At 49.0% G+C, this 22,369-nt stretch overlaps 1 protein-coding gene across 1 annotated transcript in view; it reads left to right on the plus strand.

Annotated features, from left to right (window-relative positions):
* kdrl (kinase insert domain receptor like) overlaps positions 1-22,369 on the plus strand; it is a 39,185-nt gene that overhangs the window by 12,468 nt on the left and 4,348 nt on the right. The window contains 21 exon segments of the mRNA XM_060063058.1: positions 228-351; positions 751-920; positions 2,407-2,563; positions 4,684-4,798; positions 7,663-7,786; positions 9,446-9,736; positions 10,026-10,172; positions 10,523-10,651; positions 11,465-11,571; positions 12,212-12,341; positions 13,101-13,205; positions 15,071-15,084; positions 15,086-15,139; positions 15,141-15,186; positions 15,300-15,334; positions 15,336-15,389; positions 16,556-16,715; positions 17,489-17,586; positions 18,096-18,218; positions 18,573-18,684; positions 20,918-21,017. Coding sequence (XP_059919041.1) covers positions 228-351; positions 751-920; positions 2,407-2,563; positions 4,684-4,798; positions 7,663-7,786; positions 9,446-9,736; positions 10,026-10,172; positions 10,523-10,651; positions 11,465-11,571; positions 12,212-12,341; positions 13,101-13,205; positions 15,071-15,084; positions 15,086-15,139; positions 15,141-15,186; positions 15,300-15,334; positions 15,336-15,389; positions 16,556-16,715; positions 17,489-17,586; positions 18,096-18,218; positions 18,573-18,684; positions 20,918-21,017 — 2,395 coding nt within the window.

A 22,369-nucleotide genomic window follows, 5' to 3' on the forward strand; every position in this document is an offset into this window, starting at 1 on the left:
TCCGAAATGAGGGTTACATTTTTTACTATGCCGATTGTCTTATGACAATTTATTATTATTTTACAGTTTTGTTTTTTTTAGTACCTTTTTCCATTGGTGCAGTTCTAGTGAGATCTTAAAACTTCCTTTGGTCAGGTGTCGCCTGTCCAGTTTTTCAAAGTCACCCTAATTGTTAGTTCATTTAATCGCTGATGTTTTATGTCTTTTATTGTTTGTTGTGGTTTCAGAGCACCCATTCCTCCACCTTAGCTATAGAAATGATCAAGATGGTTACGTCACGGTTACTGAGGGAAATAAACTGGTGTTTAGACCCGTGGTCGATTCACTGCCTCTAGCTGATTCAGTCACATGGTAAGTGAACCCTCCAAGAAAGTTGACCCAAAAGATGTTTGTCCTATCCACATGTACAGAGGTCTCGAGATGATAACAGCTGACATATAGCTACGAGGGCTGGATAAGTGATTGATCACTTGATTTGAACATCAGTTATCATTGACTGAAAGCTTCAAAATAGTAATACATTTTTTTGGTTATAGTTGAAATAGTTTTCTTACTTATCTTAACGGTGATCATGAAAACAATGTGCTAAATTCAAATAGCACTTGTTTTTCACTGATTTTCATAAATGGGAAAGCATTAGGTATTCCTAATTCGGTATTTTTCGTAACCACTATAATATAGTGAAAATAATTGAATGTGAGTAGAAATCAAATATACTCAAATGTCGTATGATTTGTCCCAAATGTGCAGGCATAAAGATGGCGTTCCGATCCTGAGGAATTCCACGTGCTACAAGATATCTGGCTTCAACCTGACCGTGGCAGATATCCAATACAAGCACAGGGGGGTCTACACCATCACCGTGGGCAACATCGAGAAGGGCCTCTACAGGAACCTCAGCTACACTCTGGTTGTCCACGGTAAACTATCCAGACTGGCACTGAAGCTCGCAATTTAATCAATCCCTGGGCCTTCCCTTGATGAAGGGTCAAAGATTAACACGAGCTACCAACCAATGGCTGAGGAACATTTCTGTACTTCATATCAGGGCTCAATAGTATCAAAACAATTCATTGTCGATTTACCCTCTGGAAGGTCAAAAGACTACATTGTAAAAAGGACATTTATCCGTGGATGCTGCTCTTATTCTGCAGGGGCTTGGGGGGGGGGGGGGGGTTCACTAGGACAGACGGCAGCAGGTATCTGCTCCAGTATGAGAGGAAATTGGGGGTTAGTCCTAGCAGTGGCAGCTGGTGTTGATTATCCCGGGCCATAGCCCCGGGGGGGCTTTGAGCGGTGCGTCAGCGGCCGAATCTCTGCACACGCAGAACTTACAATGTCAAGACCAACCCCACCCACCCACCCACCCTCCCCTACCCTCCACAGCCTCCACCACCAGCATTTATTTGCATCCTCCACATGTGCATTGACAGGGCCGCTCTGTGTAAACAACTCGCCCTGCACATGCTGTACAGTATATACAGCCTGGAGGAACGCAGAGAATGAACGCCACGTTATGATGTTATGATACGTCACACAGTGTTTCATGGTCCGCAGGCCCGGACATTGTAGTTGTAGTCCGGCGGTGGTCTGAGAGCCGGATTCCAGTCTGCTTGCTATTAGCGCACAACAGAACGACACACATTTCAGTTCCTTTGAGCTGGCAATGGTGGAGCTGTTGTCTCTGTCCATGATCAGCAATCCCAGTGCTGTGCCAAATGTGTGCAGTGTGGTTTGGAGTGTTTTAAAGAAGGGTTTATATGGAAGATAAAGTCAAGATATTAGATGACTGTAATAATAGTTGGAGCAAACAAAAATCAATAACACAAACAATCAACGATTTCTGTCTATCAAATAGGCAACATGAAAGCGGTTTTAGCTAAGGCGTAGTTTCACGTGGGTGGGGCTGAACTCCCACCACCAGGACTGGCCTAGGGCCCCTGTGTGCTGCTCATTCATGTTTGGGCCCCTCTCCCACGCCACTGCTCCACTGATGTGGGCACAGGGGCCACATCTGGAGGGACAAACAGGGGGGTTCATTCTCTGACCTTCAGCCCCAGGCTAGACATCGCCCTGCCATGTCCGTCTCAGGGTTCAACACGCACTTCAGATCGCTGAAGGCACCTATGTGTAGGCCGTCTATCAGGCCGAGAATTATTCATTCAAAGGACATTGAGATTCATTACTCGCCGTTTTGTAACGCTTTACCTATCTGTGTGTCTGTCTGGGTCTGTGCCTGAACGTGTTGCATGTGTGTGTGTGTGTGTGTGTGTGTGTGTTTGTGTGTGTGTGTGTGTTTGTGTGTGTGTGTGTGTGTGTGTGTGTGTGTGTGTGTGTGTGTGTGTGTGTGTGTGTGTGTGTGTGTGTGTGTGTGTGTGTGTGTGTGTGTGTGTGTGTGTGACACAGTGAGGCCAACTATTTCAGAGGCAGGGCTCTCCAATGTGGACGTGCAGCCCTACATGTATGGAAAGGAGCACAGGCTAACTTGCACCGTCTTCGCCGTGCCCCGCCCTAAGATCTCCTGGTTCTGGCAGCCTTGCCGCCTGGAGGCAGACATCACCGAGTAAGTCTCTGTCTTTGTTTCCTCATCAACCAGAAGGACTGGGGAAAGTATGGGAACGGTGTGTCACTCAATCCAATCCGTCAATCTGAACATGACATGGTGAAGGGTGCTCTGCATATGGCAAGCTTTCTTTGAGAAAAGGATTCTTACAACAACAGTCTAGCCTGGGAAGTTGGCCGCCGAAACAAGCCGGCGTTCTGTAGGGTTGACTCTGATCCAGCACGTAGGCCGTTCATCATGTAAACAAAACTCACACAAAGCCCTCGGAGAACACGGCTCTTGTGGTCATCGCTTCTTACAGGCCGAGGAGAATGAGAACAGAGGGGGAACTGGGAAACATGGGAATCTCAGCGGCTCTGAGCGGTTTGAAGGCTGACAGAGCATCGGCCCATCAGTGAACCTACCGGGAACCGGTGATAGCCTCTGAGGTCCGGGACCTGTGAGTGACAGCAGGAGACCGGAGACCCCGTACGACCGGGCCAGAACAATGGGCCATTACCCCGGGGTTATCAGCGTCCAGAAATGTAAGCAAAAACAAACCCCTGGGCTCAGAGCACAATGAAAGGACTAAATCACGTTGTTCTCGCCAGATGGTGTGATTTGAAGTGTTTAGCACGCAATTAGCTCCGCAAGTGGCCCCCGGGAAATTAATTGTCTGTGGTTGCCAAAGGTGCGGTCGAAAAATGATAACAGAGCCAGAATCAGTGTCAAATAATCATCCTGCAGGCGTGAAGGTAATCAGGGCTGGCACCGAGAACAGAGGGCTGGGAACAAATGCCAGGGCTGGAAAGTCATTTCTTCTCCCCAGCTAATGAGACAGAAGAACAGCCCCAGCCTGGTGGGAGGCCAAACTGTCGAGAGATGTTTCGTTTTACACAATCAGAGTACCTGTCCCTCTGCATATCCAGCTGTTCTCCCCATTCAAAGGAGTCCCCGGCGTCCTCCTCGCACCAGGCTCTCTCTGTCAGCGACTCGGCAGGAGGGGGAAGCGGACGAGACCCGGAGGCCGCGGCTCGGGTTCGGAAGCAGAGCTTAGCGCTCCGGTCTTAGGGAGCTGGGGAGGGAGGGGGGGAACAGTGGGGAGTCCTGCTGGGGGTCTGGGTCGCGCGCTTCATCTGCAGGCTGAGGAGTTCTCGGCCGCCCCTTGTTGACCCTGCTCAGGTCTGGGGATCAGCCTTATCTCCCCTTGCCAGAGTGCGGCGGGGAGGAGGGGCTTCCTGTCCAAGGTGACGCACAGCACGGCCCTTCCTGTCATGCTGCTGTTTCCGTCCGCTGCTTCTCCTCTCATCAGCCTGATTGTTTTAGTGTGAGTGAGTTTGTGTGTGTGTGTGTGTGTGTGTGTGTGTGTGTGTGTGTGTGTGTGTGTGTGTGTGTGTGTGTGTGTGTGTGTGTGTGTGTGTCTGTGTGTGTGTGTGTGTGTGTTTGTGTGGATGTGTGTTTGTGTGTGCATGCGTGAGAGTGAGCTATGCATGTCTTAGTTGTATAAGTGTTTGCATGTTTGTGTTTGGGTTTGTGTTTGTTGGAGTGTGTACATATATGTGTGTGTGTGTGTGTGTGTGTGTGTGTGTGTGTGTGTGTGTGTGTGTGTGTGTGTGTGTGCGTGTGCGTGTGCGTATGTGTGTGTGTGTGCGTGCTTGTGTTGATGGGCACATGCATGTGGGAGTGAGAGCATAGCCATGTGTTTGTGTGTGTGTGTGTGTGTGTGTGTGTGTGTGTGTGTGTGTGTGTGTGTGTGTGTGTGTGTGTGTGTGTGTGTGTGTGTGTGTGTGTGTGTGTGTGTGTGCACGAAGGTGACACGACGTGTGATTGTGTCAGAGAGCAGTCTTTCTTTAGCCCTCTATCCTTGATCCCAGCTCCTTCATAATCAACGCTGCGGGCCAGTCCCAGTCCCACAGGACTTATAGCAGCGATAGCCAGACCTTCCACACTGGCCATGAGGATATCGGGCCCGCAGCCGGTGGCATTGTGCGATGCCACACTGTCAAGGTCTCCAACTCAAGCACCTTCGCCATTGTGGATTGGGATTAATGGCGCATCCATTGAACAATAGATCCCATTTCACACACAGTTGTCCCAGTAGACAGATCTGTGAGCCGCGCTGTATTGTCTTCCCCCTGTAGGTGTGAATTCTATACCGAGCCCATCCCTGTAGAGCTGGAGAGCAGGGGGGACTATCCTCGCAACTGGATTGCAGCCATGTACACCAGGATCAAAATGGTGCAAGGAAAGAACAAGGTAATTCATCATTTGTTTAGAATTGTCTCTATTTCAAGTGGTTATCCAGAAAAGACACAACTGTACCGTGATCCGTCTTATCAGGGTCCTCTTTCCTCAATAGTAATGAAATCACACAGTTTTTTATCGATGTTTGATAAAGCCATGTTTGCCATGTTTTAAAAGTATTTATTCTGGTCTTCAGTAATATTCATCCACAGAAGATCAGATCAAAACAACCAACTTGAAGGATCTCTTGTCGTTACCCATGACATACTCGTGTGGTTATATTTATATGTTGTTATGATGACCACCATATGTCGGACATCTGTGTTGTAGATTGAAGATATTTATCTTATGTGCTTAGTCATGAACCTAATTCTCCATCTGGGGTCAATATTGTACATCTTGACTCGATACAAATACAGTTTATACAGAAACAGTTTGCTATTCAGGATCCAGCTGGGATCACATCACTTTTACCTGAGGAGTCCACCTCAGATAATGATACCACCACGTGAATCCAATTCTCTGCAAACCACTGTTTTGCTCTTTCCTAATTCATCAACAACACCTTATAACTGACAAACGGCAATCCTTTCCCATCTGCCTAAATGGATTACACTCCCGAGTCCATAGTCTGATCTGTGTGAAGCCGGCACTGTAAATGTAGCAGCTGCAGCTGGGCCCAGCCTGTCGGTTGCCAAAAAGGCGCTTTTATTTTGAAATCAGTGAATCTCCCCGTCTGCTAGAACACTCTTCGTGCGCTGCACGCCTCATAAATAGCTTGACAGCCTTATGGCTGAAGCCAAGCGTGCATCCCGCAAGAACCATTGACCTGTGATGAGGAATTACACCACGCAAGTCTGAAGCTATAGTTATTTCGACCACGTTGTACACTGTAAGCGCTGATGTGCACTTTGAGTATGTGCGAGGGGGGTGATTCAATTATACGAATTCACCACAGGGGAATTTTTGAAGGAAGATGGGGTTTAAGTAGGCTGCATGCAACACAGTAATGTAATAGTCATCCAGGTTTTAGAAGACGCTATTAACCATAGATTGAGAATCCTTAAACTGTAGGTCGTCACGATCAATGTTAAAAAACAAAAAAACAAATCTGCTGTTTTCAGGAGGTAACTATATGAGTGACTTATTCAAAACAGGCGTCTCAGTTTGCGGAACATTGGCATGTAAATCCCTGGCATTCTGTAAGCCAGGGACTGTAGAGACCTTACCGAGAATTTCCTGAGGGAGGTTGTTTCTCCAGCCACTTATCCCCTTGCCATAACGAGGAGCAGACCTCCACTGCCGCCCTGCCAAAAGTCGATCCATAGGATGAGGTGAGAGAACCCCCACACCGGCCCGCCACACCTTCAGCAGAGCGGGTCAAACTGTGGCATAAATCCTCGGCAATCCACCCCGAAGACGACGGCTTACGGAATTACTGAACAATCATATGAGCTGGCCGGGAACTCTGCGCTAAGGTCGCACTGGTGTGGCTGACAGGATCCGCGCTGTGATTTATATCATACGTGTGATCCACCCCCTCTAGAGGCTTTGAGTTAAAGGACTTCAGAATCCTTCAAAAGGTGCACAAAACTAGTGATCGGGATTTGGTCCCTGACACAATCAGGGATTCGACCCCGAACTTTGATTGACGTGAATAGGGAGCGGGCCGCTGTTTACGAGCTCTCGTCGCCCAAACGTGGGTGCTTTATGAGGGTGAACGCTGGGGGTCAATGACAACATGGGCCGGGTTAAAAGCAGAGCGTTTGGTAAAGAGTGAATTCCTCTCTGTCAGCTCTCATAAATCCCGGCGGCCCATGAATCAGAAAGTGGTCCAGCCTGGACTCAGAGGGGGCGGGGTGGGGGTGTGTGGGGTGGGGTTGGGGGGCTCCTCCCAGTGATGTCTAGTGGAGAAAAGGAGGGGACCCGCTTGGGTCAAGATAGCTATAGAATTAATTGTGGGCTTGGCTGTTGTGGTGAGGTTGACGATTGTGGGGGTGGGCAAAGACCCCGGGGGTCACTGTGCACAGCGGGCCTGGTCAGGGCACCACTTAGGGACCGTGTGCACTTGTTGCAAATGAGCGCTTGGCTCTCAGGTTACACGGTGGTGAGTAATGGCCGTAACGCTACACCTCACCGCTGCGCTGTCAGTGCCGTGACAAATGTCATAACAACACAGAGTGGACAACATGATTGAGGTTGCAACATCTGCACTTCCAATGCGCTCCTTCTCGCTGGCAGTGTGTCATGCCAGCGGTGGGGTTGTTGGAATCGTTTAAAGAGTCGAATGGCTTAACTGACAGGCTTTTGAAGGTAAGCACAATGAGCTGAAGAAAACGGAGGAAAGTCCTTGGCCGGCGAAAACGGTGGGACAATGCACACACAGCATTCGGTGCCTTTGATGTAGCTGTGCACTGAAAACAGATGTCGCTTTGCATACAAAAGACAGCCCCGTGCGATCTGGCCACAGCCCGAAAACCTTATAAATTATTATGCCTGCTTGAGCCATTGGAAATGTGTTAGGCTGAGCGCAATGACCGAACAGAATGTGGCACGACCAGTGGGCTCCAGGGAATAGCATGCGACCTGGTCTTCGCGTCTGTGTGGCTGGAGTATAGGGCGACAAAGTGGGTTTTCAAAAAGGCCAGATGTGTCCTTCTGTTAATGTGGCGCACTGGGATGTTAGAACACAGGGCAGCCATACACCAGACCCCCTCACACCTTGACCTGGAGCGCCATTCACTGCACAGCTTATAACAGGAGAAACCTTCCACTAACAGTCGCAACGCTGCAATTACAGCACAACCCTTGGTGTGTGTGTTGGTTCATCTGTGCTGCGTTGAACACTCAGAATGGTCCCTTTTCATTCCGTTTAGACCGTTGGGACACTGGTGGTGGGGAGGGCCAACGTCACCGGCTCCTACACCTGCAGAGCCGAGAACGAGGTGGGCGAGAACGAAGTGGCCTCAAACAAGTGGAGGATCCCCTTCTACGTGGACGGTAGGTGACTCATTTGGAGGAGAAAGAGAGCATAAAAATGGCTTAAAACCTCACGTTTCCCTCTTAAGGCCATAGCTCGGTTAAAGCTGACAAGAACAACTGCCGCACTCTGTTTTTATGGGCAGGCGTACGCAGCCATACATCAGACCCGTTCACATTGCGTTGACCCTACACATATGCACTGTAATGAATTGCAAGAGCCGAGCAAGAATGTGCAGATTGCGCCGTGTAATAAAGAGACCGAAGGGGGTCATTAATTGAAACCATCTCCCATCGTAGCAGCAGCGCTTGAGTTCGCCAGAGAGAAAAAATATATCGTGGGCCATATGGCAGCTTCTAATGACACGCGCTCATGTTAAAAAAACAACATTGTATGAATGCATTTAAAACTCCCATTCCAGCAGCCCATTCCTCTCTCTCCCTGTGAAGCTGATCCTAAGAAAGTTACTTTTTATGTGAATGGGAGAACTTCCAAGTGTTTCCTAGAATGAGGGCCGACCCATCGTGGCAGCTACATCACGTCAACATCCTAGCGCACCCGCCGACGCTAGGTCTTGACGTGCTCCCCGGTATCGGATTAAGGGATGAGAAGGACGAAAAGCGGGGTTGACCTTGAGTTTAAGGTTTAGGGTCGCGCGAAAGACGCCGCGCACCAAACAAACCCCCCCCCCCCCCCCAACCCTCCTTAAGTGTGCGAGAATGCCTCAGAGGAAGCTTAACTCTGCTCCATTCCAGAGGTGGGGATGACTGAGCACGGTGGAATGCCGGAGAAAAAAGGAGGACAGAATTGTAATAACAGCTGTCTTCTCTTACGGAACACAGAATGCTTTCCAGCGTTCTGAATAAACAAGCACAGTCTGTCTCCCCCGGGGGCCGGCTCCGGCTGGGCTCCCATTGGTCGAGTGCACATCAGCCATCAGCGATGCCGTCCAGCGGCAACGTGCTTCCAATTAACAGTGACGATGAAACAGGAAACAACCGCACGTTTGCCATTCCTGGCTTTGGCGGCGAGCAGCTCTCATCTTCGGGACTGCGATCCTAAATAGTCGGTTGTAGGGTTGGGGTGAGGAGTCAGCGAGGAGCCGGCACGATATGAGATCACCGTCAAATGCAATGCATAGTTATGTATATGTTGGTTACACTTGCTGGTCATTTATAAGCCTTGAGCTAATGATGAACTAATCATTGACAAAACATTAATAATTAACATTGTAGATGATTAATAAGTGTTATGTTAATGTATAACAACAGATGTGATGTTGATTAGCCATTACAAGCCATGTCAAAATTGACCCTCTCGTTAAATCATAAGTGGGATTTTCCACCAAATTGTATTAAGGATAGATCAGCCTACCAGTTGGAACAATACAGTGTATTGGCTAGTAGGCTGAGCAGTTATTAATCACCTACCAATCTATATTCATGTTTTGTTAATGATTAGTTCATTATTGACCAAAGTCTTCTAAAAAAATAATTTACAATCTCTTATAAATAGGAAGATTGAATAGGACAATTATTATAAATAGGAAGATTAAACTCTTCAATAAAAGCATCTGCTGAACATTGGCATTAACAGTAAACAACCACAGCGTTAAAAAGTCCCTATTCATTTATTTCCACCCACTACTCATGTATTAACTCCTCCCCGCGTGGCCGTAGATCACTCCGACCACATGCACATCAAGCCCCAGACAGCCATCGAGGGAGAGGACATCACGCTGACCTGCCGGGCCACGCGCTACCTCTACTCGGAGCTGCAGTGGTTCGACCCCCAGAACCGCACCATCACAGCGGACGTGTCCCCGCTCCGGCTGGACCCTTACTCCGTCTCCCTGGCGCTCACCCTGCGCAACGTGTCCCGGAACGGCGGCACGCCGGCGTACCGCTGCGGCGCCCTCAACCACTTCAAACACAAGTCCGCGCACAAGACCTTCGTGCTCAACGTGGACGGTAAGCAGAGCACCCGGGGGGTCTCGCTCAGGGAGCACGGTCACCACTCGAGGCAGGGCTTTTGGTGCCAGCCAGGAATTGTTTTGGTTGTGTGAGTTTGTGTTATTGTTGTGTTCATTCGGATACCCGCTCCGGGTGAGTTGAGAAGGCTGATGTATACTGTACTGAAGTTGATTACAACTGTAAAATCTCCAATAGATTCTATGAGACATACTGAGCACAAATTTTGCACGAGTGGATTTCGGAAAGAGCGGCTGAAAGAAGGAAGCTTATGTGTGTTGTGTTGCAGGGAGGAAGCGGCCGTGGCTGAGTCAGAATCTGACCAATCAGGAGGTGAACAGCAGCAGCACGCTGACTCTGGACTGCCTGGTGTCGGGGGTCCCCAAGCCGCTGATCACCTGGTTCAAGAACAACATCCAGGTGCAGGAAGGGCCAGGTAAACGCTGCTGTTCTCGCTGAACTATGATCAGACCTAAAGTCACGTATAATGGAAATGGATTGTTTTCTTTTGAGATTGTTAATGTTAATGCAAAAACTACATTTACCTTTTCTTGGCTTGTGAATCGTTATTGCTATTAAATCCTTATGGTCAATAAATTAAGTTTAATAGATTACATCAAAGTAAATTCAACCGATTCTAATGATCCTTTTACAACCAGTGTTGCCAGATTGGGCCAGATTGGGCGGGAAATCCGGTCCAATCTGGCCACACGGATTACAACAGTCACAGTGTCTGATTCCCACAGATGATATCTGACCCTCTGCATGTGACCATGTGGTCTGCAGGTATCACCCTGGGGGAGAGCGGCGTCCTGACCATCGAGAGGGTGAAGAAGGAGGACGAGGGCCTGTACGAGTGCTTGGCCAGCAACGCGGAGGGAAGCATCAGAACCAGTGCCGTCGTCATTGTTTCCGGTAGGTGGCCAATCGGAAGATCTCACAAGAGCTAAAGCAACGTGGCGCGCGTTAAATGACCGTAGTGCTGTATACTGTACGTCAAGGAACAATGACCTGTACTGTATACGAGTGAGCTCGAACTGTGTCAAGATTAGAGTAGATAAACAGACCATGTTAATGCAATTAAGTGGGCCGATGTTTTTCCATACTCAGAAGGACATTCTCACGAGGGAGAATGTACTTTGCAAAAACTAAAACTGTGTGTATTTTTTCAGCCTTAGGATTTTGGGAAGTTTCAACGGACTGAAAAAATTAAACACTGACAGGACACAAGGCTGATGTGGACATGAAAGTATAGGAAGAAAAGGAAATAGAGGATGAAGGAGATATGAATTGTGCGCTTCAAGACCCCTGCTGGTCAACGTAGTAGCAGTCGCTTCGTTATTCTCTGTGTTCCGCGTTTAGATTAGCATGCCTAGTTAACAAAAAAATGTGAATGGAAAATAGCACTGAGGAGGAAAACATGTTCGGTATGCATCTCCAAAACCAATGGGGAATAAACACTGAAGTGTGTTTCTGCTTTCAATGTGTATATATAACATTTGGAAAATATTTGGGAAGAAACAATCACAGCGCCTTTTGCCCTAACATAGTTCTAAAACAAAGCGATACAAACACTATATGGTGTTTAATTCACCCCCTCTTCGATCAAATTCCTTCTGCAGAACTTGCCATAGCGACACAAGCCGTTTTCTAAATAAGATGAAATATATACATTTAAAGAAGTGAGGACATGGGGGCTGAACGTCAGTGTGTTGTGCCCCACTTCAGGTGAGGACGGCCGGGCCAACGTGGAGGTGATCATCCTGGTGTGCACGGGAGCTGCCGCCACCTTCCTCTGGATCATGCTCATCCTCTTCATCCGCAAGCTGCGAAAGGTGAGCACCTGCACGTCTGGATCCGCAGCTGCATCCAGCCGCAGCTGGTTCTGCATGCCTCCTTTCAAATCGTCCTCGTCACTACGGAGCCATTTTTAGCAACATTGAGATACTTTCACAAAAAAGCCTGGGTGGTATGAAGGCTGTGACTCACTGGCAGCAGGGGAATGCAGCCTTTATTGGACGGTTAAATTTAGCGAGTGTTTATGATTTCCACATTTCCCCCGAACACATCCAACAGGGGGTCGGGTTCATGTTTATGCATACTGTAAGACCCTGAATGGGACACAACATGCTGGGAGGATCACATTCCCCAGGCTTTGATTCATTTAGACAAATAGGATGAAACACACAGGAAGTGGTGGGACACTAGCAGGTGGTGGAGAGGATGGCGGGGGTGTGCATTGGGGTTAGGGGCAAATTTTTTAAACCGCAGCGACAATTCACTTCAAAATGACTGTAGTGGGGGTGTACTGGTCAGAGTATAGCCTAGTGCAGCAGTAGGATTTTTTTTCTAAAGAGAAAAAAAAAAAGAAACAAGATAAGAACCTTACATAAATGACCTAAAGGTTCACCTCATTGTAATCAACATATATTTCTCCTGATGAAACTCACGCTGGTGTTCATGCATCCCCTCCAGCAGCCGTCCCACTACAAGATGGGCCCGTCCATCATCATCGATCCCGATAAGTACCCCCTGGATGAGCAGGACGAACTCCTCCAGTACGACAGCAGCAAGTGGGAGTTCCCCCGAGACCGCCTAAGACTAGGTGAGCCCCCCCCCCCCCCCCCCCCCCCCTTCATCACAGTCACGGCCTCAAAGGACCGCGCCGGAGGAGAAAGAAAGGCTTGAGGAGGATCCAACCCTTCAACCAAATCCCTGCAAAGTCTGTCTGCAACTTCTGAGAGAAATTCAGTTTCATTGCGTATCCATTTCAATCTGTTTAATTCACACCACATTGAATCGATTGTATCTATGTTAAACATACGTAATGTACCGCTTTTGTGCAATTGTGAAGTCTGTGGCATGGGTTCAGATCTGATTAGTACATCACAGAAGTGTTATGCCTTTTTGAAGATGAAGCACGGGACGACAATTACATACCCGCCGACTGCCTTTTGATATGCTCTCTGGAAGGGCATCATACATAAATACATATACTGTATACACACACACACGCAGCCACATGCACACACACATGCATAAATGCATGCATGCAGGCACACACTCACACAAACATACACACTCACACAAACATACACACACACACACACACACACACACACACACACACACACACACACACACACACACACACACACACACACACACACACACACACACACACACACACACACACACACACATACATGCATACCCCCTTCACCCCTGGAGAGCAGAGCTTTGTGGTTAAAGCCCCAGCAAGCTGCGGGGTACCTCCAGAACAGAGGGGCGTCCGACAAGCCAGAGAACTCCAGAATGATTTACGGGGCCGTGCTCACCAGATCCTCCACCCTCCCTCCTCCAGGTAAAACCCTGGGCCACGGGGCCTTCGGGAAGGTGGTGGAGGCCTCCGCCTTCGGGATCGACAAGCTCTCCACCTGCAAGACGGTGGCGGTCAAGATGCTGAAAGGTACGGTGGTCCTGTCTCAATCATTTTAGCCGACACCAGTTCTGCTGCCTGAAATGAGGTCTGAAATGGTGCCTGGGAAATTATGGAAACTGGACCAGATGTTTGAACAGGAGCCACAGACGGGAATGAACAATAGGATGTTCAGCTCTACGCAGGGTGCTGTAGAACAATCATGTTTTCAGACACATGTTTTCACACTGATTAATTGTGAATCACACTGAGAAGAAGCAACCTTTGTCCGAGCCAGGAAGTTTAACAGATATTTGGACTTGTCATGAACATCGTTATTTTTTTTAATGTGTGTATGGGGGGGGGGGGGGGGGGGGGGGGGCGGGGGGAATTATGTTTGGTATTTTTTCTTCCCTCGCACAATAAAGTCCCATGAACTTGAGCCTCACATGTGCTGGCAATTAATGTTTGCGTGGCAAATGGGTTCAAAACAAGGCATGCGAACGACTGCTGTTGCGCAAAAAGTGCATGAGGCGGGAGAGGCGTGATTGGCTCTGACGAGGGGATGTGATGAGAGGATGCAGATATCACAGACGGCTTCTCAACAGCGTCCAGTGAATGCAGGTGACTCAGAGTTCAGGAGTGAATGGCGTATTGTGAGAGCAATAACAATAATAGAACAAGATAACAAATTTCCCTCCTTGTTTCTTCTGGACGTTCAGTCAGTTGGAAACACCCCCCCCCCCCCCCCCACCCCACACACACACACACACACACACACACACACACACACACACACACACACACACACACACACACACACACACACACACACATACACACACACACACACACACACACACACACACACACACACTTTAAAGTGACGGCACGACGCTCACCACCCTCCTGAACGTGGACATATCGCGGAGCACAGCATCAAGCGTTACATAATACACCATCATATCGCATAACATGGTATAACATGACATCATATGCAAAGGTACATAGAACGGAAATATACTGTGCAATAAATATGTCTCCTAATATTTGGGAGAGCGAGAAAGTGCTTTGGGTTGTGGGAAGAAGAGGATCTCGGTGCGGAGAGGAAACAAGAAACCACTCCTGGCTAGAAATATGGGTCCCGGGGATGACATTAATAACAGTTTGAGAGACAGAGGAAGGATCTGTCAGGCGGTCAGTGCTTCTAGGTCAGGCCTAATGAAAAGCAGCAGAGATTTCTTTGCCTTGACTGTGAGTTAGTGAGAGATTATGTCGCCTTTGCAGACATGGCTCGTACTGGGGATGGAGACAAGCACTGACCTTTGAACTGGGAATGACATCCCCTTAACTAGACGCATCATGAAGCACCCAAGGAAATGTGCGCTTGCAAGCTCAAGAGGTTGCACTCCAATGAATATATCCTTTGTTAAATGGATGCTCTGAATTGTAGAAAAACAAACAATCGCTAGACTTTTGAGGCTCCGTTGCGTTTAACACTCTGGAACGATTATAAAGAGAACATTATCTGTGATTCTGAGAAGAAAAAAAAAGGAAATCCTACATATTAAACATTAATCGACGTACAATCCACGCTCATTTTTCGCGTGAGAATGCTGTGTTCTCTTGAATGGAAAGACAGTGCTATCTCACATCTCCACAATATACAAGTGAAATCTGTTTCCTATTTCTCTCCAATGCCAACTGATTTATTTAACTCAAATGAACATCCATCTCCCCCTGAGCGAGGTTCTAAAAAAACGTTGAAAGAGCGTGGCTGAGAATCAAAATTAATTGTGAAAAATAGATCCCTGTCTCCAGATTGATTTCAATGGCACCCAAAACACAGGCGGTCATGTGTGTTTGATGCTGCTCTGTACAAACCACTCGTGTTCTGTGGTTTGTGTTTGAAACAGGAGGTGCCACAAACCAACGAGCGCAAAGCCCTGATGTCCGAGCTGAAGATCCTCATCCACATCGGCCACCCACCTCAACGTGGTCAACCTGCTGGGAGCCTGCACCAAGCCCGGAGGTCAGTCACCCACCTTCTCATGACCTCCCCGGAGACCCGCCCTCCTGCAGGGCTCATCCCAGCAGCCAATCAGATTTGGTAGATTGTAACCGTGACTGTCCCCATCGCCACAGGTCCACTGATGATGATCGTGGAGTTCTGCAAGTACTGGCAACCTGTCCAACTACCTGAGGAGTAGAAGAGGGGACTTTGTTGTCTGCAAGGTGAGGAGTCAAAACGCTCAGAATCATGCCTTGCATTATTTCAATCATTTGTACATTTAATTTTAATTTTTTGTTATATATTATAGTTTGGTTATTGCCCTTTTTTTTTTTTTTGGCATCTTATCTTGTGTTATCCTATCATATGTTATCCTATCCTACCTTACCCTGTCTAAAATGATCCTATGCCGCTTTTCCACCGCACATGTAGCTCGACTCGACACGACTCGACACGACACGACTCGACACGGTAGCAACACGGGTGTTTTCCACCGCAAATAGTACCTCCTGGACGTGGGCGGGGTCGGCTGCGCGAAAGGGCCGTGACGTATTTGTGTACGCGACGCAAACAACACATACGCAACCCACACATGGACAGAACCCACATAACAACAATGGAGGACATCGATCACATTACTATTATTAGCTGGCATGTTGAAGAAGTTGGAGAAGTGGAACATGTTGGCTGCGGCGCTGCTATGGATGTTACCAGCATGGTTGCCATGTCGCTCTCGTGACTTCGTCACACTCTCTGGCCAATCAGTCGCCGGCCGTCTGCCGACGTCACCTTTTAGCATCGGCTCAGCTCGCTTGGAACCTAGAGCGAGTAGGTACTAGAAAAAGCAGCCACTTCAGGTACCAGATACCATGGTACCGCGGTGGAAACGCAAAAAATGCGAGCTGAGTCGAGTCGTGTCGAGTCGTGTCGAGCTGGTACCATGCAGTGGAAAAGCGGCACTATTGTATCGGATCTTATAAGAGGATGAGTCTGTGAAGGGTTGTTTAAAAATAGTTTGATTCACTGAATCAGGATGTAAGCAGTAGCTCGTTTCTTGTTCTAATAGGATGTGCCTGTGTGTGTGTGTGTGTGTGTGTGTGTGTGTGTGTGTGTGTGTGTGTGTGTGTGTGTGTGTGTGTGTGTGTGTGTGTGTGTGTGTGTGTGTCTGTGTCTGTGTCTGTCTGTGCGTGGCCCACTCCTGTGTGTGTGTGTGTGTGTGTGTGTGTGTATGTGTGTGTGTGCCGGCGCCTGTGTGTCTGCACCTGTGTGCGTGTGTGTGTGTGTGTGTGTGCCTGTGTGTGCCGGCGCCTCTGTGTCCTCCCCCTGTGTGTGTGCGTGCCTGTGTGTGCGTGCCGCGCCTGTGTGTCTGCCGCCCGTGTGTGTGTGTCAGAGGCAGGAGGGCAAGGCGGTGTCCGGGTCAGGGTCGCCGGGCTGCGAGCTCAGCGAGCTGATGAAGCGCCGCCTGGAGAGCGTGGCGAGCACGGGCAGCTCGGCCAGCTCGGGCTTCATCGAGGACAAGAGCTACTGTGACTCAGAGGAAGAGGAAGAAGGTACGGGCCGGCCAAGCGTCTCTTCCTTCCCCTCCCCCCCCCACCCCCGCGTCTTCCTCTCGGGGCCCCTCCCCTGGTTGTTTTCTCACGTCGGATGAGACGCTTCCTCCTCCTGTTCCGCAGTACAATAGCCGCCTCTGCTGCGGCGAGGCTCCTGTCACCCCCCCCCCCCCCCCCGCCGAGTCCCTGCAAGACCTCTGTTTACTTCCTGTCCAGGGCTTTGCTGTTTTGTCTGTTTTTCCCCGACGCGCTCAGGGGGTAGGGCGTAGTGTGTGGGGGGGGGGGGGGCCGTGTCAGCCGTGTCGTCCTACCGCGTTGTGTTGTTCCTGGTTTGATTGGCTGTTGACTCAGGTGGGCGGGTGGATGAACCCCCTACCCTGTGTCGGAGGCTGCTCCTCAGAACCCCCACCTTCCCCTCCACCCCGCCCCGCCCCGCCTCACGCCATCGACATCGTCGTCGTCGTCGTCGTCGTCATAAGCGCTTCACTGCAGAGCTCACGAGGAGCGGGCCTTGTTGTTTTATCTCCGGTGGGTAAAGGAAGTCCTTAAGACAATGCTGCGGGGGTGGAGGGGCGTACGTGACCGAGGGTGGGCTACTGAGCCTCCTTCAGGCTGATGCTTGTGTCGGGGCGCCCTGGCCGTCGAACGTCACCCTCCTGCACCCTCCATACTCCCTCGTCGCCGCCACCCGGTCGATTTGAACGCCATGTGCCGCACGTGCGTACCGTATGAAAAAAATGTATAATTTTCCCACATTCTTTCCGCTCCCCCAGAGCCCGAAGATTTATATAAGCGCGTGTTGACGCTGGAGGATTTGATCTGCTACAGCTTTCAAGTCGCGAAGGGCATGGAGTTCCTGGCCTCACGCAAGGTATTGTTGACACAAGCAAACTTTATCGAAGAAATGTATTTCGCTTGAAACAGGTCACGGGCTTCACGCGATGTAACACATGAATTCTGCTTTGATCTGCATCTGTGGGGGAAATATTGGTTTTGCTGGGGGTGAGTGAGTTTTAACATCAAGCTGGGCCGTGGCTCAGTACAGACCTGATGCGCTCCTCAGGTCATTCATAAATGTGGTGTGGGCGGATGGGGATCATTAGTGAATGAACTTGTTGTTGTAGATAGACCCCCATTATAAGAGAGAGAGAGAGAACATTCCTTGGCCTGGACACAGAGCCACGTTCAGCCCCTAGTAAGGCTAAATTAGTACACCATGTGTTTACTACAGCGGAAAGAGTGCCATTGGGAGGGGAAGTATGTGCAGAAGAAAGAGAGAAAAAATAGAAACGTGACCTCATGTTCGTATTAATTTCCCATTGGAGTTGTTAGAGCCGGTTTCTTTATTTATTTGTTTCGCCACGCTCCTCTCCACTCCAGTGCATCCACCGAGACTTGGCGGCACGGAACATCTTGCTCTTGGAGAACAACGTGGTGAAAATATGCGACTTCGGACTGGCGCGAGATGTGTACAAAGATCCTGACTACGTGCGCAAAGGAGACGTGAGTGGGCTCTTCTGTGATTAAACTGATGATTGGAATGTCTGTGGTCAAAAAAAGGCTTTCAATCGTGATGACAATTTAAATTCTGGAGTTCCGCAAATATGAAATTGTGGCAATGCATGAAACCAAAAATATAAAGCATGAAACACTAAGTGATTAATGCAGTGCATGGACGTCTCTGAGATTAAGTGGTTCAGTGTGTTTTTTCAGGGAAGAAATTATGATGCCAACACAAAATAAAAATGCTACGTCTCAATATTCTCAGATGAGGAAAAAGCAACAATTGCAGTTGATGATTCCGCCTTTTTTCCGTTTACCGTGTGAATGAATCGGTCGGTTGATGTGTGTACACAGGCTAGACTGCCCCTTAAATGGATGGCGCCAGAAGCCATTTTCGACAAGATCTACACCACCCAGAGTGACGTGTGGTCCTTCGGGGTTCTCATGTGGGAGATCTTCTCTCTTGGTGAGTGTCATTAACCCTACTGGCTGCATTATCATGAACCTGTCCCATCGGATTTCCTGAGACCAGGAACCACAACACACCATGGAAATGTATAGGCACAGTTTTAATTACTGGGGAAGTCAGTTCTTGCGTAAAAGTTTCACAAGTGCAATTTTTGTCATCGCTCTCGAAGAAAAATTAACAGGAAGCCCTCTTGAGACTTGTTTAGTTTGTTTTTATTATCCGCCGTTCCTGTTGCACAACCCTGCCAAAGATGCCAACTATTTGTGGCTCTCAAGCTCTGGGTTATGATACTTAGCGAGCCGAGTCAAGCTAGCGTCGGTGCCAGGGCCGCTGAGCCTCTCCGTGTGCAGCGGTTAGAAGCGGTCTGCTATTGATGCATAATAGCTCCTCCGGGATCACGCTTTGTGTGTGTGTGTGTGTGTGTGTGTGTGTGTGTGTGTGTGTGTGTGTGTGTGTGTGTGTGTGTGTGTGTGTGTGTGTGTGTGTGTGGGTGTGTGTGTGTGTGTGTGTGTGTGTGTGTGTGTGTGTGTGGGTGTCTGTGTGTGTCTGTGTCTGTGTGTGTGTGTGTGTGTGTGTGTGTGTGTGTGTGTGTGTTGTGTGTGTGTGTGTGTGTGTGTGTGTGGTGTGTGCATACGTGCAACATTAGCGTGGTTCAACCCGTGAGTTTTAGGCCAGGCAGGGGACATTAAGAAAGAAAGGGTTCCTTCCATTAGGTTTCTGATTGAGCTGTCCCTCTCTTTACCCCAGCTGCTGATGACAATGAGCCGCAGGCGAAGCGCCAGATCAATGTAAACCTAGCGTCCCTGCTGTGCAACTGCATTTCATGCCATGCCGTTCAATGGCAACACTGAAGTGTATTGCTCTGTACTGTATATAGCTGTAGCCTCAGGGTAGCGATGAAAGACATCTAGTGTAATTAAAGAGAATGAAAAGAAACTTTGAGGCAGAGCACTGTACGTTCGGTCATGCCCAGGCGTTGAATCCTTGCCACGTGGCCTCCTAGCCACTATACATCAAAAGAAGCGTGTTAAATCCCATTTTGTTTGAGAGAAAAAACAACTCTCCCTTTCCTTCTTACTCTCTCTCTTTTTTCTCTCTTATTTTTCACTTCTCAAAGAAAAACAATCTCTTCTTTCTCTCTTTTATCTCTCTTTCTCGCTCTCTCTCTATTTCTCTCTCTCTCACTCTCTCTCTCTCTCCCTCTCTCCCTCCTCCCTCTCCCTCTCCCTCTCCCTCTCTCTCTCTCTCTCTCTCTCTCTCTCTCTCTCTCTCTCTCTCTCTCTCTCTCTCTCTCTCTCACATTACATAACAGATTTACACTCTTACCAGCTCTCATTTACACTTACACATCTGGGCAGTTTACTGGTCCAAAAGGAGATAAATCAAGATTGAAATTACCAAGAAATGGGCCAATAAAGAGTCAAGAATCCCGCAATCTGGTTGTGTTTGGAGGGCGAACGTTTTTCCCCAATTTCAAAATAGCTTTGGTACAGGTTGCCCTCACACTTTGAACTGTGCATTTAAAATGAGGGATTTGAAGTTCGGGTTTGGATGAGAACATTTGAGCCAAATCCTGACCTACTCTGTGGTGATCTCATTTGACATGCAAGGATTCGCCTGTACGTTTATGATAATAATCTTCTGTTATGCTAAGGAAACTGAGAGGTCATTTTGTTTTCATCAACAACATATAGGTAATGTCTATGGTAATGAAATGAGAGGCTTAGGCTATTTGTATTATGCAATGGATTTGCAGCGATCACATGGAAATAGAATTTCATGAGTCAGGAAATGTAAGGGATTACACGGCCGCAGCAATGCTGCCCAAAACTAACAGAATGTAATATCAGACGAAACATGGCTTACTGCAAGGCTGTTGGTCTTAATAAACTTAAAACTAACTAACAGCCAATTCATTTTCCAAGATTGTTCTACCCCCCCCCCCCCACAAAATGATTTGATTCAATACCTAATTTTAACTGCAGCTAGGGTCTCACAGTAATGGGAGTGAGAGGCCCAGGTCTTTTGGCCTGGTAGTCAAGCAACTGATGATCCCGCCTAGCCTCTGAAAGACACTCGACTTTCAAATCCTGGTCAATGGCACCTGGACACTTTTGGCGGGCAGGGGGCAGGATCAATTAGCAGCATTGGCCCTGCCCACTCCCTCTCTGAGCTCCTGGTAACCTCGGAATGACCTTCTGTGTCCTCCTCTTCCTCCTCCCTCCTCCAGGTGCCTCCCCCTACCCGGGCCTCCAGATCGATGAGGAGTTTTGCTGCAGGCTTAAGGACGGAACCAGGATGAGAGCCCCCGAATACTCTTCCTCGGAAATGTAAGCTTTCACGTCGCTCCATACGGTTGTGGTTGTGGTGTTGTGGCATCATTTGTGGGGACCTTACAGAGTACAAGAATGGATTGTACAAATTTATTGTACAAAAGAGCTCCGTATTGACTGGGACAGGGGAGGCAGAAGTATCTGCTTTCCGTCTCCCGTGCTACTGGAAGGCCGCCAGCGTGCGATAAGAGTCATGGGTAGCCCGGCCTCTGAAGGAATCCACGGGGGAAACATTAGCTTCTGATTGGACCCGGAGTCGGCTGCTTTCTTCTGCTGAGATCCGTTTTGTGAGTGACACTGATGTAGCCTGTAACTTCCCCCAACAAAAGCCCACGTCTGGGCTGGAATAAAAGCACCGCAGGCCCGGAGAACCGGGGCCTCCCTGTATTCTACTGGGTCTTTTGAGCCAGAGGTAGCGTTCCCCGAGATGATAAATAGCGGCGAGAGGCATGAGTGCTTCCACCTCAGAGTGGTACAGTTTGTGACGTGAGCAGACAGTAGGAGAGCCGAGCTTGTTTGATCAGGGGGTCAGAACAAGGGCCAGTGTTCTGTGGCTCAGCCCAGAGTTGGGCTTGGAAGACAATGAAAGCTTGCACAAGGCTCACGATTACAAAACAGCTGCGCTCTCGCTTCTCACCCTGATTTACTCGATTTGCAGCTTTAATATTTCTATGTCTACGAAGTCTGTTTCAAATTGTCTGTGCGCTCTTTTTCAAAAGGAGAGTTGCCGTTCTTGCGCTGTGCGATTCCGCATTGTCACTTTTCGGCCAAACGGCTTGAGACAAGAACGAAAAACACGGCATTAAAAATAAACCAAGCAAAGGGAGACATTAATTGAAGAGGACCAGAAAATCCAGTCCAGACCGTGGCTTTGAAAAAAAACACCGCCATCAGCCCCCGCGATCCACTGGAGCCAAGAGCCCGCGTTCCCCTTCTGTAATGTTTCACTCTGATTTACAGAGTGGAGACACCAACTCAGAGATTAGAGCGGTCTGACGCGCCACGCATCAGACCCAGGGCCGGGGCACCTGTCTTCGGTTAAGAGCCCAGATAAGAGCCTCTGAACCTCCCTCAGACGATAGCGGTCATCCCACTCTCCCTCTCTCCCTCTCTTCCGGTCCACCTCCCGGGAGAGGACGGCGGGGCCCGGTAAGCCCGGGTTCATCCTGCTGCGTCCGCTTGACCCCGGCCCTGCGGGGCCCCACTGTTTTAGAGACAGTGAATCGGTCCCAGTCGGCGCCGAGCGGTAAATCTTCACCGGAGAGGCACACCAGCTCATCAGGAATGTGACCTCGCAGCTGCACATCTGCCGAGCCGCACATCTGGCCCCCGACGCGGGGCCGAGGAAT

The sequence above is a fragment of the Gadus macrocephalus genome, chromosome 10, assembly GCF_031168955.1.
Source record: "Gadus macrocephalus chromosome 10, ASM3116895v1".
NCBI classification, from domain to species: domain Eukaryota; kingdom Metazoa; phylum Chordata; class Actinopteri; order Gadiformes; family Gadidae; genus Gadus; species Gadus macrocephalus.